We start from the raw sequence: 22,077 nt of genomic DNA on the forward strand, positions 1-22,077 counted from the left end.
GGTTTCCTGCCTGTAGTGTATGTGTTATTAGAGTTTTGACATGTAAATACATATAAGTACACTAAAAAGAAAGCATTTTGTTTTTAGTAACTCGATATAATGTGAATACGTATAGTATTTGTACTTGTAAGGTTTAACCTTTTTCTCTTTTTTTCCAAGAACAATTTGAAGTTTAAAAGAAAAAACAAACTCCCTGAGGTAGCTATACATTGTAATTAAAGAACAGAGTGAGCGTGTGAGGGTCGTGTCGTCTAATCGTGTATGAAAATCAAATGTTTATCTCCTCAGATGCTTCTTTTTTATCTGCAGATCCAGTGCTTGCTGTACTCTTCATTTCTTTTGTATGTTCCAAAAACAGCCTTCGTGGTCAGGAGACCGTCGGTCGGATTGTTTTTCTGTTTCTCCTCTGGTTTGTATCTTTTATATGTCATGCTATCATATTTATATACAGTAGCTGAATATTGGAAAGTCTCATGTCCTTTTGTTTCCTTTCCTCAATGGTTGTGGTCTGCTTGCTGAAATGCCATACATTTGTGCCGTTTCAAAATAAATGTGGAAAAGATGACGTTTGGGTTCTGCTGTTTCTTAACATTCGTCAAAATGAATCTCTTAAATTAATCTGTGAGGTTAATCACGTCAGAAATAATTAAATAAAAACGTTCTTAGGAAAAGATTTCAACATCTACACAGTCACTGTAGTTATACCAAATATTTATGTCAACAAAAATGGTGGCAAATAAACTTTCAGCCATCAAATTTCCAAGTTTCCAACTGCCTTTAAACACCTCCCACATCACAGGTGTGTTACACATTTACTCACGTTTGTCGGCCGTCACATCGGGATTACATTAAATGCACAAATGTTTTTTTTTTTATATATTCTTGTCAAGCGTGGCTTCTCTTTCAGTGCGAGGTGTTTTTCTGGCGGCCTGGCTCCACCTCCTCCAGCTCCAGCTCCAGCTCCGTCTTGTCCTCAGTGACCTCCTGACACGAGGCCTGGGCCTCAGGAGGAGAGGGAGGATGGTGGGCTTCAATCAGCAGCTCGTAGATCAGCGTTCCCAACAACGCCCCCACACAGGGAGCCACTAACGGTACCCACCACCAGCCTCCTCCCGCTCTGCAGAAACATCAGCAAAACTTAGGAAAAGAAAATGTGAAGAAAAGACATTTCTTTTAAAAAATGTCAGAAACCTGAGAGAAAGCACTCACATGAAAACATCATTTCCCCAGCCGACAAGGAAGGTGAACAAACGAGGCCCGAAATCCCTGGCCGGGTTGATGGCGTAGCCACAGTTGGAGCCCATAGAGATGCCGATAACCAGCACTACTGATCCCACGAGGGCAGGTTGGAGACCGTCGGGGACATAAATGTTCCTCTGGTCCCCGAGCGCCAGGACGCACAGCAGCAGTGCAGCTGTGCCGATCACCTGAGACACAGGTGGAGGAAAAAAACACAACAGGCAGATATGAAGTGACTGAAATGACAGTTTTGTTTTTGTAGTGAAAAAGGGTTCTGTGGGTTATTATTAGTGGTTCTGTCTCATCATTAGTTTTTTCTGTCTAATTAATATTAGTGGTAGTAATAGTAGTCTGTTGTTGTACTGTAGTAGTCTGTTGTTGTACTGCAGTAGTACTGTAGTAGTCTGTTGTTGTACTGTACACACAAGATTAGTAATAAATATTTGCTAGCATCCAATACCTGGTCCAAGAAGCCTCCCCACAGGCTGAGGTAATCAGCTGGGTATGTGGCAAATATGGCTGCCGTGGCGTTGGGACCTGACACGGTGAGTGGACCTCCACTGAAGGCATGGATGGCATCTACAGGCCTCATCATCAGAGCAGCAGCAGCAGCAGCAGCAGCAGCAAACGAAACATAAAACCAAGATTCAGCATCACCTCTGTGGTCGGTTCTGTCGGGATATTTCAATGTCACTTACCGTAATACTGCAAATAGACTGTGGCTGCAGCCAGAAAGGCTCCAATCAACTGGAAGACGGCGTAGAACGGCAGCTTGAACCACGAATGTCTGCCCAGGACACACAGGCTCAGGGACACAGCAGGGTTCAGGTGGGCGCCTGAGGACAGGAAGCAACAACGACCTGAGTCTGAGCTTCATGTTGGGGACGACTCGGGTTAGAAAATGTGTTGGACACAAGAGGCTTTGGTGGAAAGGGTTGTTTGTCTTCTTCAGGGTAAAAAGTAACTTCACCAACATTGGACAGAATAATAATAACAATACCTGAGACTCCATGGGACACAAAGATGCCAAAAGTGACTCCCAGAGCGTAGCCCAGGTTGATGGACAGGTACTGTCCCATCGTCTCTCTGGTTGTGGTCACTTGGGCAACAGCACCGCATCCAAACAGCTGTGAAGACAGGAGGAGGAGGAGGAAGTAAGAGAAGATGACAAGGCACAGTCCATGACACTGAAAGTACTTGTAGTACTACTTATTTTTACAATTTGGCTTTGGCTTATGAATAATCTAATAATTTTATTAAAATAAATTCTCTCCAACGTTTACTGGTCTCAGATGAACACAGTTCTTCTTTGCTAAATTTATTTTTGAGAACCATTGTTCGAAGACAAATGTAAATAAATAAATATATATTTATATATACACACACATATAAAAATAGAATATAAATATGCATTTATCCCCAACCCTGAGTCCACTGACTTCATCAAACCTGATTTCTGTGGAAGCCGTTTATGATGTGAGCTGTAAAAGTTGGTGTGTTCACATGTGCTTCGATGAAGCAGCACGTACACAGACAGACACACACACAAATAAAATGTAGTAAAGATAAACAACAACAGTCATAGATGATGGGCTCCTGCACCAGACCCCCCCCCCCCCACACACACACTGTCACACACTGCTCTGCTCTCTTCAGTCCTCTTCAGGCCAAAGTCCTTGGTTATATACTGGAAACATTCACTCACTGCAATACTTTTATGTCACTACTTCAAATATGAATCAGAACCTATAACTTAAACAATTACTACACAAACTATAAACTATAAAAATACAAACTTTTACAGCTAATGTTGGGAGGAGACCACATTTAAAGACCTGTGGACATTTAAAAAACAACATTTTGTTTTCTGCTGACCTCTGTCTTCTCAGGCGTCTACACACTCACCATCATGACGTAGACTCCCAGACCTTCAGCCAGACATTGTCTGAGCAGCTGGTTCCTGATCCGACACTTTCTCAGCAGCCTGTCCATCACTGAGCGTCCTTCCTCCTGCTCCGTCCACTGTTCAGTGGTCAGATGTTTGGCCCCACGACCAACAGGTGGAGGGGACCTGTAGTGCAGTGCACCTTCTGCCTGGACGAACACAGTGTGCTCTTTCATACTGGAGCAGTCAGCTGCGTCACACACTTTATGACCAGACTGAGGAGCTAAAGCAGACGAGAGTGACAGGACACCTGACTCAGACCTGAAAACACTCACAAAGACTGAGGTGCTGCAAACTAATAGTAGCAAAGAGTACAACATAGTACTGCAGCCTACTATGACATACTACAGACAGCTGCAGATGTCCACAAAATACTACAGCCTGCTACAGAGTACTTCAGACTGCTGCTGCTGCTGCTGCTGCTGAAACTCTGGTTTGGTTGTTGACCCACCTGCTGCTTGTTGCCTCTGATTGTTCCTGTCGTTTGAGTGGATTTCTTCTTCTCTTACAAGTTTCCACAAAACATTGAAGTCACATATTTATACTTTGTTTAAAAAGAGTAAAAGGTTTACCGTAGTCTGCCACCTGTTCTGCAGGATAGAAAAAAAATTAATTAATTAGTAGAAAAAACTATCCGTTAGCTGCATCAAAAGGCTGCTAAGGTAAATACTAACTGTTAAACAGCTAAAGCAGAAGACAAATTAAAGTTCAACAAATATAAGCCAAAGAATTATGTAAAGTGACTTCAAATGTAGTAAAATGGAGAGTTTCTGAGAGCTCTTTATTATATCCTTATTTTTTTAAAACAAAAATGGTTGACAGCTTTTCATGTTGTGTAGTATTTATTTCAAGCTTCCTTTGCCTAAAAATGTGCAATATATTCCTCTCAACATTTCACATTTTGTATTTAAACATCACCAAATTATTAATATTATTGTCATTATTACCATTGTTGTTGTTTGGCAGTGTGGTAATCCACAAAGAACATCCACGTATTCAAGGCCCAGTATTGTTCCTCCATTTTGACCAAATCAGCCGTTTTTATTTTTTAATTTGATTTTCTACAGAATATCGCCATCTACTGGTCACTGATAGGTAGCGAACTTAGCTTTAGCTTTGGTTACGCAGATATTAAACGGTCACGAAATTGTTAAACGTTGAGATATACACTTTTTGTGAGTTAGAATTGTAATTATTCATCGTAATTTTAATTTAATTCGGTTTTCTTCTATCGAAAGATACCTATTTTATTCATGTTCCACAAGGGTACTTTGGCGGAGTGACACGTTTTATGAGTAGATTTTATCTAGAAATGCGGTCGGTTGTTTGGTTTAGCTCCGCCAACAACAAGTTCTGGCCAAACGTTTGTTAGCAAATTGCGCCCTCTTCTGTCTGAAGTCCGCTATTGCACTTATCAACATGTTCCCGCCAAAGCGTTAATGTATGCAATTGCTTCCTTTTGCCACCAGAGGACCTGACGTGTGGCCGGAAATTGTTGTTGGCGGAGCTAAACCAAACAACCGACCGCATTTCTTGCTAAAATCTACTCATAAAATGTGTCACTCCGCCAAAGTACCCTTGTGGAACATGAATAAAATAGTTATCTTTTGAAAACCGAATTAAATTAGAATTATGATGAATAATTACAATATTTATTCAAAAAAGTGTATATCTCAACCTTTAATAATTTCGCTACTGTTTAATATATGTGTAACTAAAGCTAAAGCTAAGTTCGCTACCTATCAGTGACCAGTAGATGGTAGTATTCTGTAGAAAAGAAAAAAAAAAGAAAAAACAACTTATTTAGTCAACATTTAAAATGAACAAGACATTCTCTTACACTATATACATTTTTCCCTAAACAATTATCAAAAATTAGTGAAAATCTGCCACTTTTAATTATTTTTTAAATAATTTCTGCGACTCCCACATTATTTTTCCACACAACTAGATCCCAAAAATAAAATTAATCGGAAACAACAGAAATAGTCAAAAACACTAACCAGAATATGGATCCACCTGTAAAATATTCACCAAAAATGCTAAAACTACGCCAGAAATTAAACAAAAAACGTTATATTTTACTATAAAAATAACTATAAAAATAAAATAATTTAAAAACTCAAACAATTCAACAACCAGGTAGATATTTTCATTCATGTATTGATTTTCCAAGAGTTCTTATGTCAAAACTATCAAAATAAAATCATGGAATAAAAATGGATCCATATTCAAACCATTTTTTTCTGCTTTTATGACTGAGCACAGCTGCTGACCTCAGGTTAAATGGTTGATGACGACTTGTTTATGTGAATATGACAGGCTTATATGTGTATCTGTCATGTTGTACCTTAGTAATATCTTTTTATTCCGCATGTAATTCAGTTACAAACCTCAGCCAGACACACACTGTCGTTTATGACTGAGTGATAAGCCACTTATATTCTATCAGAGCTTTTGACGATCTCTGTTGCCAAGTGAGTTTTCATTTTCCTTTCATTTCCCTCAAAGTAGAAAATCAACAGAAACTGAAACAGGTTGAAATATATATTAAGATCTTTTATTACATTCATTGCACCCACATATGCACTCATCACTGTACAGGCAGATTCAAAGGTCAATACAAAAATAATATAATTGTGAAGTTGGTTCTGTTCCTATGTCTCTGTTCAGTCATAAACACAGCTTTATCACCGAGATGATGGTGTCAGACAGACACAGACTCTCTCCTCACAGTGGAAGAAACCGTTTATTTAATGTTTCAATGCCTTTAATGTAACTTTCACTGTCAGACACGCAGACCTGGACTCTTTTTAGTTGATGATTTCAGATCCTTTGTCGTGTTACAGAAAAACTTAAATCACTCATACGCTTCAAAATGACACAAATGCTAATGTGTTCAAATCTGAATTTGTAACTTATTTAAATCCTCCAAAGAACTTGGAAAATATGGAGTTGTCATCCCGCATATCTGAAAAGGGCGGTTGACCCCCTGTAGGGAAGAAAGAGAGAATTTTATAAAGTTAGAAATGTCCAGAATCATCCAGGGAGAGGAAGCAGATTTACCATTAACCTGGTAAAACAGGTCCTCGTTGACTGTCTGGTCCTTCCAGGCTTCCTGGACCTGAACGTGTCACTGTGGTTTCCTCGTTGCCTTGGCCGTCTCTGACTGTTCTCCTCTCTTCTACTGTCTGCTCACAGACAACACAGGAGATTTAACTGATGATCTCAAAAAACAAACCTGCAGTTGAAGAACATTACAACTACATGTGATGTGAAAACCATCTTCTCTCACCCCGTCTGGTTTCACCACCTTGGTGACAGAAACTGACTGGAAGAATGACCTCATTCTAGGCTGGGGTGGCTCCTGGCCAGCAGGTGGCGCCAGAATCTGATCCAGACCTCCAGAAGAAACAGCAGAGTCCAGATCTGACAAGAAGAAGAGGTCACAATGTTCTTCATCTTCACCAGGTTTTTACATCATTATAATGAAAACAACTTTAAGAACGTCTCTCACCTCTGTCTTCTTTTTGCTCGTCCTCTGGAGACTTCACTACACCTCGTCTCCAAATATCAGGAAACTTCCAGGATTTGTAAGAAAGATAAAGAAAATAAGTCAGAAGATTCTCCCCAAACTGTTCTAGCTCATCCTTAGCTAATCATTTAGCAGGAGTTTAACTATTTTTATGAAACAAAATATTTGTGCCATTAATTAATTTTGGTTAATTATAGGATATTGTAAAACCTGATTTATTTATCTGTTCAAGAATTTGCAAATAATTATTTTAGCTTTTGTGAAATAATAAATTAGGAGCAGGTGACGCATTTTAAATAATTTCTATAACAACAAACATGTATGCATTTCTATGACAGAAAAACAACAGTGTGATCTAATCAAATACCTTAGAAAATGGGAAGCCATCGTGCCTGGGTTCTCTGGACGGACCTGGCTGAGGCTCTTTCAACATAAAGTCTCTCAATGGATTTCCACTGGATCCTTCACTTCCTACATCCTCACCTCTGTCCTGAGAAGACGGTGGCATGATACTGGGAGAGCCTGAGGGACAAGGGACAGTCCAAATGAATGTGAAGCTGAGAACAGAAGGTTGTCATATCAGTCCATACAAAAGAACACACTGTCCACGCTAAGAAAGGACTTTGTTTACATTTTCTTACTCATAGTCTTTACAAAAAAGTTTATTTAGTTGGTTATCTGCATTCAGACCTCCAGGATGATAATGATTACGTTTTCAAAAACGATTAGTAAAAGTACAAAAGATCACTGTATCGATACCAAAGAGTCCAGACTCTGGGTTTTTGTTCCAGTGGCCCATCTGGGAAAATATCTCCTCCATTTCCTTAATAATTTGGCCAAACACGGGAGGCTCCTGGATCCTCATCCCGTTCGGGCCCATGCTGAATCCAAATCTCCAGGCGCCGTCAAAAGGATCCTGAGGATCCCCCTGGTATCCATCGTAGAAGAATCCATCGTCTTCTTCTTCTTCCTCCTCCTCCTCCTCATGAATCATAGTGTCGAAGAATGGGTCCCTGAATTAAAGCCATATTTATTACTAAATCCGGGTCCTCAAAACACTAAATATGATTGACCTTCATGTTTGTGTGACGTCTGAATTATTAGCCATCATGTAGTCAATACTCTAACGCTACAACAGTAACACGTCTGGCACAAGTACCTTCCATAGTTCCACTTATGCAACTTGTTAGCTTAGCTTCGATAGCTGCAACCACAAAAACGTTAAAAAAAACAAACTCACCTTCGGCCATGGCGGTGGCCTCCAGGAACACCGAAAAAACCACGGAATAAGTCGAAAACACTCATTGAATGACACCGCTATGTTTAAAACTATATCATACCGAGAAAAGAATTGTACTTAGATGATACAAGTCAATGTCCACATACGACAACGCACTTGTCAACAGTGTCGTAAAGTGTTCCGACTCAATCCATCTGACGACATATGTCGTAACGATAACGTTACCGTAAAACCTAGAAAGAAAACGCAGCAGAATAATACAGTGCTGCACACACGATTATTTGCATTTTCTGTATTTAGGAGAAACATGAAAAAACAAAAGAACAAATTTAGTTTCTTAAAAGGCATTCACATCCAAAATGATGAAAATGTCTTTTTGTTTATTTACTTAATATTTATATATTTTTACAAAATAAAAAAAATATGAAACAAAAAGCTAACAAGTCTGCAAGGATTTGAAAAGGAAAAAGAGAAAGCCATTGAACAAACAGTGACTACAGTACTTGTGTTTTTTTATATATGTACAAGACAAGTTTATCCATTTAAATTTTTTTAAAACGCACAGTACAAAAAGAAAAAAAATTCACTGACAAAAACCCATAGCACAATTCTGTCCATCATTATTCAATTTGTATTTTCCATACAATGACTGGGGGACAAGCAGACTGGGTGTGTAATTAACTTGGAAATCATCTCTTGCAGAAAAGCAAAAATCTTGATGCAAAATTATTTATAATGTATGACAACAGTTACTGTACAAGTGATGGATCATGAAAAAAAAAAAAAACAGAAAAACCCAAAAACCTGTGCTAAGTTGGGGGGAAAAAAAAAATCAACAAAGCACAGTACACAACCATGGCCCCCCCGCCCCCGTGTGTACAAACATGCACGCAGTCACATGACAAACACACCTTTCCTCACAGTCTGATCCAGTGAGCTTGCTTATGTTTTTATATATCATTATATATCTATATTTGGTAAAAAATAAACTTCACAACTCTACTGACTGAAAGAATTGTTTCTTCAAACTTAAAATGACATAAAAATGAGAAGGAAAAACATTGGACAGCAATTGAGCAACCAAGCTACTGCGTTTGTGTGGGATGGAAGGACATTCCACCTAAGAGGAGAAGCAGAGAGATGAGGTGAGAACTACAAAACCAGTCTGGCTCCCCCACCATCAGATTTCACTTCATTCCTCCCCATCGGCAAGAAGGAAAGAAAAAAAAAGACCAAATAATAAAGAGGGGGAAAAGACCAGAGAAGCACAGCGAACGTTCATTCTTTTAGAAAACAGTTCTATGTTACATACATTTCAAAGAAAAAATAGGGGTCGGGGCTTGAAGATTAACATGAAACAAATTCCCAACACAGGTGGTTTGTTTTTTTCCCTCTCTCTAAACATTAATCATTCTGTCCTAGAACACTTCTGTCCCCCCCACTCACATGTGCGCCACATTCGTGCATCTTTATTTACTGTGCTCTCGGCTCAGCACCTCCGCCGACCATGATCGGAGCTGCAGGAGTGCTGGGCCAGGAGTTAGGGGAGGGAAAGCTCGGCAGGAGGAAAGAGGGAGGTTTTATATGAGGAGACTGCAGGAGGAGTGACCGTGCGGTCACCTCGTCCTCTGAGCTTCTGTTAACAGCGGGTGTGAGTGGGTGAGTGAGTTGTGGGCGGGGCCTGAGAGCCGGCGTTAGTTTGTTCCCCAGTTGTAGCTGTTGTAAGCCGACTTGTTGATCTGGGACTTCTGTTGGATGGAAGCGTTCTGGCTGCGCTGTCCACTGCCGCTCTGTGGAGAAGATGAACCAACAGTCAAGTCGGTTGATTATACGAAGAGTTCTTACGCTTTTTACCAGCTCTTGTCAGAGATTCAGTTTTTCTGAATCTCCAGAACACCAAAAATATGTTTATACTCCATGTTGTTAGTAGTACTTTCAGGAAAACTGTTTCGCTTAACTTGCTAACGTCAGAAGAACATAGCGTCCCTATCTTCCCTCCTTGAATTTCAACATCAGTTTCTATTTTTCCACCAGGTGATGTAGCAGCGTATCAGTTCATGTCAGACACTGTGGGTCAGTCAGACTGCATCCGGTGTTTACTGCTCTGGTTGTTCTGGCACACACTGTTCCTCCGTATCTCCATGAAGATGTGGGACAGGGTCAACAGACGTGCCAATACATGTATTGACTTGGAGAGTGTTCATAAGTTCACTTTGACATTAACAGTCTATTTATATTCAATCAATTTCTTGGATATCTTTTTTCAAATATTTCTTATTTCTCTCCATCACTGAACCACAGATAAGTGAGCGACTGTGGGAATGTTCTACATGTGTTTAAAGAGACAGCTGAGGTACCAGAGGCGACCAACAGATGGAGTGACTTTCTAAAGCACAGACAAAAATGTGACCTAATAAATCAAAGTTAATCAATAACACAAACAGTTATACAGAAATACCAAGATACCTGTCCATCCTGTTGGAGGTGGTGGTGCAGAATCTGAGAATGGGGTTGTTGGTGCGGTGCCAGGATGTGCATGAACGGGGGCGGGGCATATCCAGCAGCAGCCGGGGGGTTGATGGGACCACCGCTGCCTAAGGCTGAGGGCAGGCTGAATGAAGCTGCAGGTGTGCCAGCGTGAAAACCCTGCTTCTCAAACGACTGCTGCAGAGAGTGACAGAAATATACAGTTACTTCAAACTCTGGCCAAATAAAAGAAATTCCTCAGAAATATACAGTTACTTCAAACTCTGACCAAATAAAAGAAATTACTAAATAAATAAATAAATAAAAATCACAGCTTACAAGAGGCCAGTGAAATTACCTGTGTCTTTGTGTAAACAGACCCTGAAATATCTGGTACCCCAGTGTTGCTTGATGTCACAGAGACTCCTGCAGAGACATGAACACAGGACAAAACACAATTAAATACATGAACACTTATTTATGACTAGAGGACACCGAGTCACAAGTTAAAGTAATATTTACATCTAACCTCATGTACTTGTAGTATAATGCCAACGTTCTGTACCATAAATGTAAAAGAGTTAAAGAATTACAATAAACTGAGTGACTAGGACGGAGGACGACCAGGTGATGTAGCAGCGTTTCAGTTCCAGTCAGACACTGTGATTCAGTCTGACCGTATCTGGTGTTTACTGCTCTGGTTGTTCTGGCACACACACAGCTGCCCTGTATCTCCATGGAGATGCAGCACAGGGTCAACTGTTGTGCAGAACAAACCTAAAAAACTAAAAAAATAATAATAGTTTTAAATTCCTGCCTGCATACGCCGTCTCATTGATTTATTTTGGTGGTTAGGGAATTTCCGGGTAGGAAATTTACATGACTACAACCAGCAGGTGGCAGTAGTGTAATTCTTAGAGCAGTTCCATTATTACAATCAGAATTACATTACATTTTTTAGATTAAATATTAGATCGCACTGAGATCACTGGGTTTATGAATAGATTTAGGTAGATTTGAATTTTTAAATTTAGATAATTTTTGCCAAGTGTAGAGTTGTTCTTATGTGAAAAGTTTGGACTTTTTAAACTACCTTTATAGCATCCCCTGTAGGAGAGCCAGAGGGAACGTTTATATATACATTACCATGTTGTTAATAATTATAATTAATTATATCTCTCTACAGTTTTATATAAACATTTACACTCTGATATTTTTTGTGTAAGTAGTAATGGTTCTATTGAGTTGACAACATTTGTGTCCCTGTGTGCAGATGCAGTAGCTTCTTCTAAACCCAATCACATCTTCTTTGGATAAAGAGATTAATAAAGTAATAAAGTACAGGCTGAGCGTATGTTTTTAGGGTTTAGGAACAGACTAGAGTGAACCAGACTAAATGACAGGTAACGACATTACATTTTCTTCTTTGTGGTTTTAGGTGATAATTTACTGGCCTCCAAACCTGAACAAATTTATGAGGAGCATGAACAATTTCAATATCTGGAAAAAAAACAACATACAACTTATGAATGCCAAGACAAGTGAAGCAAGCAGCACAGAGTCAACAGAACAGCCTCCACCAGAGTAACTCATCAGTTTATGTGTTTAACGTGTGTGTGACTAAAATATATGACAAATGAGCCAGATCAGACTGATGAGTTAAGCTGGGAGAGATCATGAGAGACAGACAGATGCTGGTGAGACGAGACAGACTGGACTGTCTGGGGGAACATGGAGTGACAGGTCTTCCCACAGGCAGAGCTCATCAGCAACAGCAAAGAGAGGGAGGAAAAATGGTGGGTGATACACAGAGGAAAACCACGAGGAACAAGGGTTTCTCTTTTCCCCTCTGTGATAATTTGGCACGTGGCGGCACTCACCGACTCCGGGCCCGGTGACCGAGCTGGCTGGCTTGTTTTGTGCAGAAGCGGCAGCGGCCACGGCAGTGCCGTATCCGCCCTTACAGAAATCCCCACTCCCTGAAGCCTGGCCCACATCCTCATAGCCTGCAACAGTCAGACACACAGCCGCAGCCCACAGCGTTAGACACACCAGGCAGGGGGAAGCAGACCTGTCTCAGATAGTGTTTGCAAATAAATACATGGGATTTCTCTACCAACTGGACAGGTTTTACCAAATTCCAACAACCCAGTTGGTGTCAAGTCCTGCAGGTGGAGCCAGAAATCTGAACTTTGACACAAACTGCATTTTGTTCTATGGCAATTCCTGGCCATCCAGTACAGCCAGCAGGTCAGGTTTAACACTGACCAGCATTTGCAAAAACTATTTGAGCCAAGCCTGGGGGAAAAGAGGTGATGGAGGAAAGTAGGGTACGGGGCAGGCAGGGTGTGTGCATGTGTGTGAGGGAAAGTGGAGGTCGTGGTGGAGTGAGCTCAAGTTGAGTGATGGCAGAAAGCAGCAGATGGTGCAGCTTAGAACAAACAAGTGTTGCAAATGTGAGCAGAGGATAAAAATACACAAAGATAAATTGAGAGGTTGGAGTAAATTGAACAAGGAAATATTAAGGAGCTAAAAGCACATAAGTGTTTTATTTAAAAGATAATGGCTTATTTGTCTATGGTTTTTTTAATGGGTGTGTGTGTGTGCGCAACAGATGAGGTTAATGATAAAGCCCTTGATCTTAAAGGATCAAACCAGGTACGGAAAAAGAAGTTAAGCTTTGGAATGCAGCCCACATCACCAGATTGCACCAATTACACCACTTGTCTGTGCTTTCACTTATTGGACAGACCAGTTATTGACTTATATGCCTTTGAGTGTCATTTTAAGTTTGAAAATTTAAAATTATAACACATCGCAACTCAGACTGTCTGGAGTCGTGACCATGTATCCCAGCTTTAAGTGCAGCTCAAGCTAAGATCCCATTATGGATCATCAGTCAAGACACTGTCACGAGTTCATTTTTCTGTTGTTAGTGAGCAAGTTGATCAGTGTGGAACGGCAGATGACACATGACAGTAAAACATTCTGGAAGCATATTTTGGGTTCTGCTGCATTCTTGCTGTATCTGTTAGCAGTATGCTAACTATCGCTAGCACAGAGCTTTAGATACAACCCATAACTATAGGAAACAGTCCCAAGTAAAACAACAAAACATCTTAAACGCTGAATACTTTCTACAGGACCTTCATCCACTCCCTTGTTTTCTGTTTGTCCAAGAGCAACATGAAAACATAACTCCTTTTTATCACAATCTTTCAATAAACAACTAACAGGAAGGTCAGACAACTGACATTCATGAGAAAATAGCAAGACCCATATGAGAATATTCTATATTGCCTCATGACTGTTTTTGTTTTAAAAAAGTTATTGAGGGCCCAAACGTAAACAGGATTGATTCAATTTTAGAGGCAAGAAATTTTAAATCAACACCAGGTTATCGGAGACAAATGTTTATCCTCCATGCAAACGACCTCCAACAAACGTCTTCAAACAAGCATTGTTTTTGAACGCTTGCAGATGCTGCAGAGCTCTAAGGGAAAACTGCACTCCACGCCAATGGGAATTCAATGGGTTCATTGTGAGTATGGGTTAATGGTATGCTGGTACAATCAACAAGATCTGCGCAGCTCCTCTTAACATGCCATTTCCTTATGGTTAAGTGTCTCACCAGTGCTGTATCCATGGGAACCATAGCCACTAGCCTGCTGGAATGGAGTAGCTGAAGCGTTGACGCCGACATTCACACCATGCTGTTTGGAGGAGGTAGGAGCCACCTGAAGGGAAGCAAAGCAGGGGACATGAATTCATCTGGTCAGCTAGAAGTTTAAAAAAAAAAAAAAAAAGAAACCTAATGGTGTCTACTGAGGCAGCAGGATGGGGAAAGTTTTATATGGTTTTCTTACATGCAAGGAACTACAGACCAATGATAAGTGTATATACTGATGGATATTAAACACTACTTTCACCAATGTTAGTGAAATTATTAAAAACACAAAAACAATAAAGGTGTCTGGGGTCTTAAAATATAAGCAGATATGCAAACCAGGGTTAAATTTCCTGGAATTGTTATTTTTTTTGTCAAAAGAATATTCAATATAAACTCAATAGGAAGTTATGTGCATATGCATTGATTTAAAAAAAAATCAGGCAGGGATGAGGTCCAATCAGGATTAAAGTTAAAATTTAGTCATTGTCTGCCAAAGTTAACACTGCTGTTAACAACCGAAGGTTTTCTCACCGGAAACACAGCAGCGCCGTACTGAAAGGTATTGTGCAGGCCTGGCATGCCAGTGTAGTAAGGAAGGCTCGTATAGCTGTAGCCAGGTGGCAGCGCTGGGTTGAGGAAAGTTTGCTGTGTGGTGTGATGCGTCTGGGTCTGGTTCTGTTGTGTTTGCGCTAATGTGGTCGCTGGGGCAGGAGACGAGGCGTCACCCCGTCCAAACTTTGACAGATCGCCTGTGGAAAAGAGTAGTTTAAGGGCAATTGTACTGGAACAATGTTTCCGACAGGAAAATTAAAAGATATAACTGCTCACCAGAATAAGGGTTACTTGTCAGGCTGCCATCTCTTCCTGTCAGTGCTGTGGTGGGAGTTGCAAAGGGCATTCCATAATAGTCCTGGAAAGATTTTAAATAATGTATAAATTCATTTTTTTAAAGAAAATAATACAATCAAAGCTGTACATGTGCAGTTGTCTGTAGGAGGTACTTACCAGGGGTATTCTAGTCTGAAGCATCTGTAAGTCATCATAGCCGTACACCTGATGCTGGAACAAGATGTTTATAGTTAACCAATGTTAGTGTAAATGTAAAAAATAAAGTTTTACAAGAAATATATAAAACTGCATGTCTTACAGGGTAGGCGTGCAGTAATCCTGGAGCCATGATGTATGGGTTGGGCAGTAGAGGAGCCACTCCTGGTGGCAAGTTCGGAGGTGCTTTCCCTGTTGGAAAAAAAAAGAAAAAAAAAAGGTGAGTGATTTCTACCTTTTCCTAATTGGGCTGGTAAATACTGCACACTGTTTGGAGATCATGTTCTCAAAACAATGATCAGCTAGCCTTCTGGATAAAGTGTTATTAAGAAACAGTGACACATATAAGAAAAATGTTAATGTTAAACCATCAACCAATTATCACTAAGTACCTAACACTGGGTATGGTGAGTTCAAACATGTATTTCATTGCATCCAACCAAGCTCTAACGATTAAGCTGTAGTGGAGCAGAAGGAAAATGGTAATAATGGAAAAAAAGACCAAAAAACTCAGTAAAACCAGACAAAATTCAGCTGAGCTCAGACATTCAAGGAAAATGGTAATAATGGAAAAAAAAGACCAAAATTCAGCTGAGCTCAGACATTATTAACTTATTAATGATGGTGTCGATGGTGTCAACACTTCTTCTCAGGTATAATGATTTCATTCATTGGCAAATACCTTATTATACAATTCCACTGTGGCCTAATATAACAGTGCTTAAATAAAGAAAATGTACTATATTTCATTTTTTTTATCAACAGTAAAACTCAAACATTAAAATATGACTTATTATTTGTAACCCGTGTGCAGATTGTGGCTGCTGCTTCAAAGTGCAGCTCCAACAACAGCTGCTGCACGTTGGCAGGGTTTCTACGTAGCTTTTCTGAAAACCAGTTCCTCCATTTCTAACCTGAGGATGCTGCAGAACTGCGTGTGGATGAGGCAGAAGCTGAAGAGGGAATGACTGAAGCCGTCGTGGAGATTGACACTGTGTTGGCTGCTGCAGCCGGAGCGCCCATGCTGGCAGTGTTGAGGCCCATAGCCAGACTGCTGACAGCACTGAGGCCAGAAGGGGCCGAAACCGTGGCAGAGCCCACCGAGGAGGCCTGGGGTCCCCCGAGGGACACCTGTGCGCCGGCGACAGCCACAGAAGAGGAGGAGGACACCGAAGAAGACTGCACGGCTGAGACGGAGGAAGGGAAGGAGGAGGAGTGGAGGCTCGAGTCACTGTCGACGCTGGGATGCTATGAGATGAAGAGGAAGGAGCTGTCAGTTATGATGAAATTAAACATCCATTAGAGTGAAGCGTCGTCTAATGCTCCTGTCTGCCTTCACAGGAAATGAAGCCTTTTAAGTGCTCGGCGATGGGTGGGAGATACAGGCTGTCTCCTAAATAAGCTTGTAACAATGCTGTTTTTTCAGTCTGACTAAATAAATGTTTCAGGTACTGGGTCAGTGGTCTTGTACAGGGAAACCACAACACACAGTAGATCGATAGGGTTGTTAGGGTAATAAAAAGATAACCATATAAAAACCAACCAGTAGAGTTGAGTTGGACGTCCGGACTGAAGACGGAGGCTGAAGGCTGTTCTGTTGTGACGGGTGAGAGCTTGGGGGGGAAAAAAGGCAGAGATGATTAAAAGATTAAACGTAACCCGCTCTGGATAATACGCTTCTTTTTTATCTACTGGTTAATATTCCAAACCAACTAAAACTTTACAAACTAGCTTTCATGATTTTATACTTACTTGTTGTGTTGAGGAGGCGGAATGGTGCTTGGAGGCAAATCTTCACTGTGACCCAGGGCACTGAGGGACGCCTGATTGGATGCATTTAACAAGGAGGCAGGACCTGACCCGCTGTCTACCAACGTGCCCATGGAGGAAACGGATGCCGATGTGACTGAATCAGAGATGGATTTGACTGATACTGCAGAGCCTGCTGCAGCTGAGAAAAAAGAAAAGAAAAAAAAAGACGTAAATAATGTTGCTGCAGTTCTGTGAGACAAATGCCAGAGACAATTTAACAGAGCTTCAGAAACACCGTGCTTACCTTCCACAGATTGCGATGCTTGCATTGAACTGAAGCCATTCTGTAAAACCAACAATGAAGGTGAGCTCAGAGGTTTCTATGGAAACAGGCCATTGATAACAAGTTGAAGAACGCTGGGCTTTCGAAAAAACCTCATCAAGAAGCTTGTCTCATGTAACCACAGTTCAAATTCCATACAAGGAAAACAAGATGGAAGTAGACAGGAGGCACAAAATTTGTATTGTCAATGCTAAAATGGAAAGTTGAACTCTTACCTTGGGCTGCATGTCCTTCTGAGGTGAGGAGGAAACTGAAGGAGGGTAGCGGCGAGTCTGAGACGGTCTCTGGTCATAAAGATCTATTTGGCTGGAGGTGGAGAGAGAGGGAGTTGATTCAATAAAGAATGTAACCGCACTGACAGGACTCTGATGTGAGATCTGAGATCTGTTCTTATAAAAACTAAACTGACTATTAAACTGACTAGAAAGCGCTCTTTGAGGCTGTTGCCCTAGAAGCATGCAAATATAAATATAAGTGATGCCACACCTGTTTTAAGCACATGATCTATTTACACTGGTATTTGAACTGGTTTTGGATTTAAAATTTCACTGTTTTAGTTTTTTGTTCTAAAATGATTTACCTCTTGAAAATAACACAAAATGTTTTTTGGTGACCATGTAAATAATGTAAGTGATACATTCACTTTTGGGATGTTAAAATAGAAAACCACTTGCAATTTCCTAAACCAACCTGTTGGGGCTCGTGTAGAGACTGTTCTGAACCTGGTTGGCTGGTGTTGTGGTGGCAGATGTGGACTCGTACTCTGGGAGAACTGGTTCTGACCCAAACTGCAGTGCTCCAAACTGTAGATTTAGACCTGAAATATCGGTAGAACCAGGCATTTCCACAGCCATTGCTGGAATCTGAAGAAGATCAGAAGTACTTTATTAAACTGGACAAACAGAATTTCTTCTAGCGTAATTCAGATTCAGAAAACACACGACCTCTAACATTTGCGTAATTCAGATTCAGAAAACACACGACCACTAGACATTTCTTAATTACCTTTGTTGTGATAGAAGTCCTTTTCTTCTGATGTTTAAGTTTGTGTTGCTGCAAAGGCAACGGACTTGAACCCTGGGCATCTGACGAGCTCGGAGACACTTGCTGACCTAAAGAAGGGACTGCTGTCATCTTAGGAAGTGATGAAGCAGGTGGTGGCACCACATGGGGAGAGGACACTGTTTGTTGGGGTAAGGATGATGAGGGGACAGACGAAGGAGGCAGGCCTTTGTCCTGCAGGAAAACATCCAACATGGACGAAGTTGAGGTGGCGGTCTGATAAGGCTGTCGCTTAGAAAATGGCGAGTGGACCACGGACTCTTGCTGTGTCTTCATATCTAAACCAAGAATGATGGGGGAAAATGAGGATTAAAAGCAAGTTGAAAAAATGTTATATTTTTTGGTGTTATTACGTTGTTGTTCACATCTCACCATATTGTCCCAGTGAGGTGGCACTGGCGTCCCAGGATGAAGGAGTTGTGTTTGGGGGTCCAGTCTGAGGGTGCTGGGCTGCTAGCTGAGCCAGTGCTTGGGCAGTTTTATACTGCTCCAAGAACTGAGAGCCTGTGGTCCCTGTGCTCCCCCCTTTAGGGTCTCCCACATCACCAAAGCCCTTGCCTAGCATGCTGACCTGTAAGTGTCACCATAAAGATGCACAGTAATGTCCACCATGTCTATGAAGCTAAATTTTGAGTTATACTTATAAATACTATTTTTGACATTCATCCATATTTACAACTTTATCATTTTAATCAGTCACAAATAATAACAGCTGTCAAACACAAACTACCAGCTGTTATTTGTCTTTTGGTTCCAGCAATTTATCTCATGATGAATTGAATTAATACACAGCTACTTTGCGATTGATCAGATTCAGAAACCAGCTTTACCATGTTGTGCTGGGGGTAGGTGGCGCTGGATGTTGGTTGGGACAGCGGTGCCCCTTGTTTGGAATTGCTAAACACCAGTGACTGAGACAAGGAGGGGGGCTGGGTGGCCTCCATCGGGGGATTTTCTGTCTCTGAGGTGGAGGATGCCGGTGTCTTTCCCAGGAGAACAGCCAGGTCAATCCTTCAGCAAAGAACAAACATTCATTTGAAAACACACATCAACTACAACCATTTTTATCAACAAAGGCCAGCTTTAAATTGCATTTTGGTCTGGCTCTGTTTCCATGTAGCGTTAAAGTAAACACCTGCTGGATTATCAGAAAGAATGACTTAAGTCAAACACCTGGTCAGTCAATCAAATTGACACCAGTCATGGAGACTGAAGAAGAATGGTCTCATTTTGTGGAATAAGTGATGTGAATAATTGTTTGACACAGAAGAAACAAATCTTTGTACAGAAGTAAGAAAATATTTTAAATGATAGTATTTTAGAGTTGACCATATTTTAAAAAAAAGGTGCACCTAGTACACAATAAGACAACATTTAGCAGTACCAAAAAAGTAAACACTGAAATAGAAATGGAGAAGTGTAATCTAAGCAGGAAACAGCGTAAACCTCAATGCAAATGTAAATGAGAGTAAACATCAAGGTAACAGTAAAGGTCAGGTAAATGTAAAAAGTAAGAAAAGTAAACAGTTTAACTGAAGCGTTATTTTCTTCCTCTCAATCCCTTCCCGGAAAAAAAAAACCAAAAAAACAAATGATTGGAAACCGGAAAAAAACAAAACAAAAAAACAAATGATTGGAAACTGAGTCATAACAATAAAAAGCATTCACGACCCACCTCTGTCCTTTGGTGATGGTGACATTCTCTTGAGGCAGAGGCAAGGACGCCACACTGGAAGCTGTGAATATCTTGGTCTCTGAAAGCTGCAGAGAAACAGGGGAGGGGAAAATGTTAGACAGGTTTGAAGTTACAAAGGGAAAGTAAACAGGTAAAGGGAAAAAAAGAGGCAGGTTTCAACAGTGGAACTGAACTAGAATCCTACACAGCTTCTCAGAAGTGCTGACATTATTTTTAACAGCACGATTTTGGAAATGAGGTTTCAGACTGAAAACCACTCACATCTTCATTCCAGTCTTCAGTTCCCCACTCCTCTGTGGCAGTCCTCCAGGCTCCTATGAGTCAGAGATAAATGATAGATGATATTTTAGGAAAGAATCAACAGAATAGGGAATGAATAAAACAATTAATTCAGAGGTTTACCTGGAGTAGAGTCAAATTTGGGTGGGTAGTTTGTTCCATCTCCTGCAGAGTAGTCAAGCCCTGGAAAAACAGACAGAGGTCAGAGGCCATCAGTGAGATTGCATGCTTGATAACAGTCTCCTGTGTCTTGTAAAGGAAAACAAACATGTTCAAATGTGAGTCGACATTTCCTTTAAATTTTACCCGTTTCTCTCAAGCATATTGTCTTGACAGTGAACAGCTGCTTAGTTGATAAGATTAACGTCTTATATTGAGCAGGCAACCTCTGAAAATTAACTTACTGGTGGACTCCTCCAGCTCCACACTTCCTGTGTTGTTCCAGGTGCTGCCCCCACCGTAGTTTTCTTCTGTCTGAGTTGGCTCTGCATAGTCTGCAGGGTTGAAAGTTCTGTGGCAGAGATCAGACAAGGGTCTGAGCGAGATCAAGGGTCAAACATGGTACAGTAAGCAGCAGATTTGACAAAGAAAGCCAAAACAGTAACAACTTCATTTTGCATGTGTTACTTGTATAAGTGTACAGAAAAAAAAAACAATGTTACAGATTACATGAAGCAAAATACAGTTAAAGTAATAAGATCGTTTTGGTTGTCAGACCACAGTTCAATCAACAAAACCTAGAAATAAAGTGCATACAGTACTGCCCCCATAAAGCTGCCCACTGTTCACTTTGGTGATGGGTTAAAAGCAGAGGTCACATTTGGTTGTGTGCAGTGGTGTGCTGTGTCACAATAACAAGGAGTTCACCTTCCTTCCTCCCTTCCTTCCAAAACTTTTTAAAATATACTTTGTTTCTACGTTTATAAGTTAAACACAAATTAAACTTTCTAGTAACAAAAATCAATCTCATTCTGGTGGGTTGAGACTAAACTTGACTCTTTTCTTGAGACATGAAGGGTGGCACTCGCTTCACTCAAGAGAACACAGAAGTCATTTAGAGTGAATCAATAAAAGTCAGTGTTTCATTGTAGTAATATGGGAATGCTGGAGATGGTACCAACTTGTTAAGTTTCATCTCAAAATCACTAGATAGTGACAAACACTCATGCACCCAGAAAAAGCTGCCTCTAAAACCAGAAGAAATTATCATTTTAAAACAAAACAGCTCTGATTAAAATCTGATCCAGGGAAACAACATTAAAAAAGCAAATTTCTTCTTATTTCTGTATATGGCAAAATAATAAGATTCTCTTTCAGCTTTCACTTGTTGACATGGGTATGATGAGGTAAAAGTGGGTTCTGAGATGAAGAACTCCAGATGAGAGGTTGGAATTTGATATATTTCTATAAATGGAGAAAAACTGGGCAACCAAAAGCAGCCCACACTGTTCTATCCAACTGTCTTGTGTAAGTCCTTCCTTCTTGGATTAAGGCTCAACAATAGACCAGGGTCATGCTCTCTGGTGACCATGGCAACAGGTAAAAGTGGAACAATAGGCCTTCTGGTTTTAGGCAACAGGTGTTCTCTTACCCCATGCCCTGTGCCGAAAATCTGCCTCCTCGCCGTCCAGACACTCCTGTGGAGAAGACGGAGACAACTTACTTCAAGTTCTTATTGTCGGGGAAAGGTGTAATCATGAAACGTAAAAAAACAACAGAGAAATGTAATGATGTAACGAGTTAAAACTAAAAAAATCCTGACAGTTTACTAGATGAAAAATAAATATTTTACTGTAAAGCAGACCT

The 22,077-nt window shown here is 40.6% G+C and overlaps 3 protein-coding genes across 17 annotated transcripts in view; all 3 read right to left on the minus strand.

Moving 5' to 3' along the window:
- Positions 1–147: 147 nt before the first annotated feature.
- On the minus strand, positions 148–4,259 carry LOC103394540 (aquaporin-10-like). Of its 3 annotated transcripts, none has more exons than XM_017041054.2 (8): positions 4,132–4,259; positions 3,757–3,774; positions 3,145–3,407; positions 2,240–2,366; positions 1,938–2,075; positions 1,700–1,818; positions 1,210–1,427; positions 148–1,117 (listed from the first exon to the last, which is right to left on the minus strand). In XM_017041054.2, exons 3-8 carry the CDS (start codon positions 3,358–3,360, stop codon positions 904–906), a joined length of 1,032 nt encoding a protein of 343 aa, XP_016896543.1. In that variant the 5' UTR covers positions 3,361–3,407; positions 3,757–3,774; positions 4,132–4,259; the 3' UTR covers positions 148–903. The 3 variants fall into 3 exon arrangements, with proteins under 3 accessions (XP_016896543.1, XP_008330121.1, XP_008330120.1); XM_008331899.3 differs by having other exon boundaries at positions 3,636–3,774; XM_008331898.2 differs by lacking the exons at positions 3,757–3,774; positions 4,132–4,259 and having other exon boundaries at positions 3,145–3,636.
- Positions 4,260–5,722: 1,463 nt separating this feature from the next.
- On the minus strand, positions 5,723–8,152 carry hax1 (HCLS1 associated protein X-1). Of its 2 annotated transcripts, none has more exons than XM_008331896.3 (7): positions 7,960–8,152; positions 7,479–7,732; positions 7,087–7,241; positions 6,702–6,765; positions 6,480–6,613; positions 6,258–6,375; positions 5,723–6,176 (listed from the first exon to the last, which is right to left on the minus strand). In XM_008331896.3, exons 1-7 carry the CDS (start codon positions 8,022–8,024, stop codon positions 6,103–6,105), a joined length of 864 nt encoding a protein of 287 aa, XP_008330118.1. In that variant the 5' UTR covers positions 8,025–8,152; the 3' UTR covers positions 5,723–6,102. The 2 variants fall into 2 exon arrangements, with proteins under 2 accessions (XP_008330118.1, XP_008330119.1); XM_008331897.3 differs by having other exon boundaries at positions 6,251–6,375.
- A 135-nt stretch (positions 8,153–8,287) lies between these two features.
- ubap2l (ubiquitin associated protein 2-like) overlaps positions 8,288–22,077 on the minus strand; it is an 18,743-nt gene continuing 4,953 nt past the window's right edge. For 2 of the 12 annotated variants that reach the window (XM_008331889.3, XM_008331890.3), the window contains exons 7-29: positions 21,863–21,908; positions 20,676–20,806; positions 20,395–20,454; positions 20,254–20,306; positions 19,972–20,057; positions 19,127–19,307; positions 18,669–18,867; positions 18,240–18,574; positions 17,925–18,097; positions 17,450–17,540; positions 17,196–17,271; positions 16,892–17,090; positions 16,683–16,752; positions 16,054–16,387; positions 15,243–15,331; positions 15,101–15,154; positions 14,924–15,005; positions 14,627–14,844; positions 14,057–14,162; positions 12,306–12,431; positions 10,784–10,851; positions 10,426–10,623; positions 8,288–9,749 (exon numbers count right to left, since the gene is read on the minus strand). In XM_008331889.3, the coding sequence (XP_008330111.1) occupies positions 9,654–9,749; positions 10,426–10,623; positions 10,784–10,851; positions 12,306–12,431; positions 14,057–14,162; positions 14,627–14,844; positions 14,924–15,005; positions 15,101–15,154; positions 15,243–15,331; positions 16,054–16,387; positions 16,683–16,752; positions 16,892–17,090; positions 17,196–17,271; positions 17,450–17,540; positions 17,925–18,097; positions 18,240–18,574; positions 18,669–18,867; positions 19,127–19,307; positions 19,972–20,057; positions 20,254–20,306; positions 20,395–20,454; positions 20,676–20,806; positions 21,863–21,908 (3,071 nt within the window). In that variant the 3' untranslated portion in view covers positions 8,288–9,653. The remainder of the gene's footprint in view (positions 9,750–10,425; positions 10,624–10,783; positions 10,852–12,305; positions 12,432–14,056; positions 14,163–14,626; positions 14,845–14,923; positions 15,006–15,100; positions 15,155–15,242; positions 15,332–16,053; positions 16,388–16,682; positions 16,753–16,891; positions 17,091–17,195; positions 17,272–17,449; positions 17,541–17,924; positions 18,098–18,239; positions 18,575–18,668; positions 18,868–19,126; positions 19,308–19,971; positions 20,058–20,253; positions 20,307–20,394; positions 20,455–20,675; positions 20,807–21,862; positions 21,909–22,077) is intronic. The other 10 variants (XM_017041051.2, XM_008331891.3, XM_017041048.2 and 7 more) reach the window with 10 other exon arrangements.

The sequence above is a fragment of the Cynoglossus semilaevis genome, chromosome 18 (genome assembly GCF_000523025.1).
Source record: "Cynoglossus semilaevis isolate Cse_v1.0 chromosome 18, Cse_v1.0, whole genome shotgun sequence".
Lineage (NCBI taxonomy): Eukaryota > Metazoa > Chordata > Actinopteri > Pleuronectiformes > Cynoglossidae > Cynoglossus > Cynoglossus semilaevis.

Bases quoted from the DNA above. Each gene is read 5' to 3' on its own strand.
- LOC103394540 (XM_008331898.2), bottom strand. From the start codon at position 3,504: ATGTTGTACTCTTTGCTACTATTAGTTTGCAGCACCTCAGTCTTTGTG. The intron at 1,819-1,937 runs GTAAGTGACATT...TGAGGCCTGTAG, and splicing joins AGTCTATTTGCAGTATTACG to ATGCCATCCATGCCTTCAGT. The intron at 1,118-1,209 runs GTGAGTGCTTTC...ATGTTTCTGCAG, and splicing joins TGGGGAAATGATGTTTTCAT to AGCGGGAGGAGGCTGGTGGT.
- hax1 (XM_008331896.3), bottom strand. From the start codon at position 8,024: ATGAGTGTTTTCGACTTATTCCGTGGTTTTTTCGGTGTTCCTGGAGGC. The intron at 6,766-7,086 runs GTATTTGATTAG...AAATCCTGGAAG, and splicing joins ATGGCTTCCCATTTTCTAAG to TTTCCTGATATTTGGAGACG. The intron at 6,614-6,701 runs GTGAGAGACGTT...TCTTCTTGTCAG, and splicing joins CGAGCAAAAAGAAGACAGAG to ATCTGGACTCTGCTGTTTCT.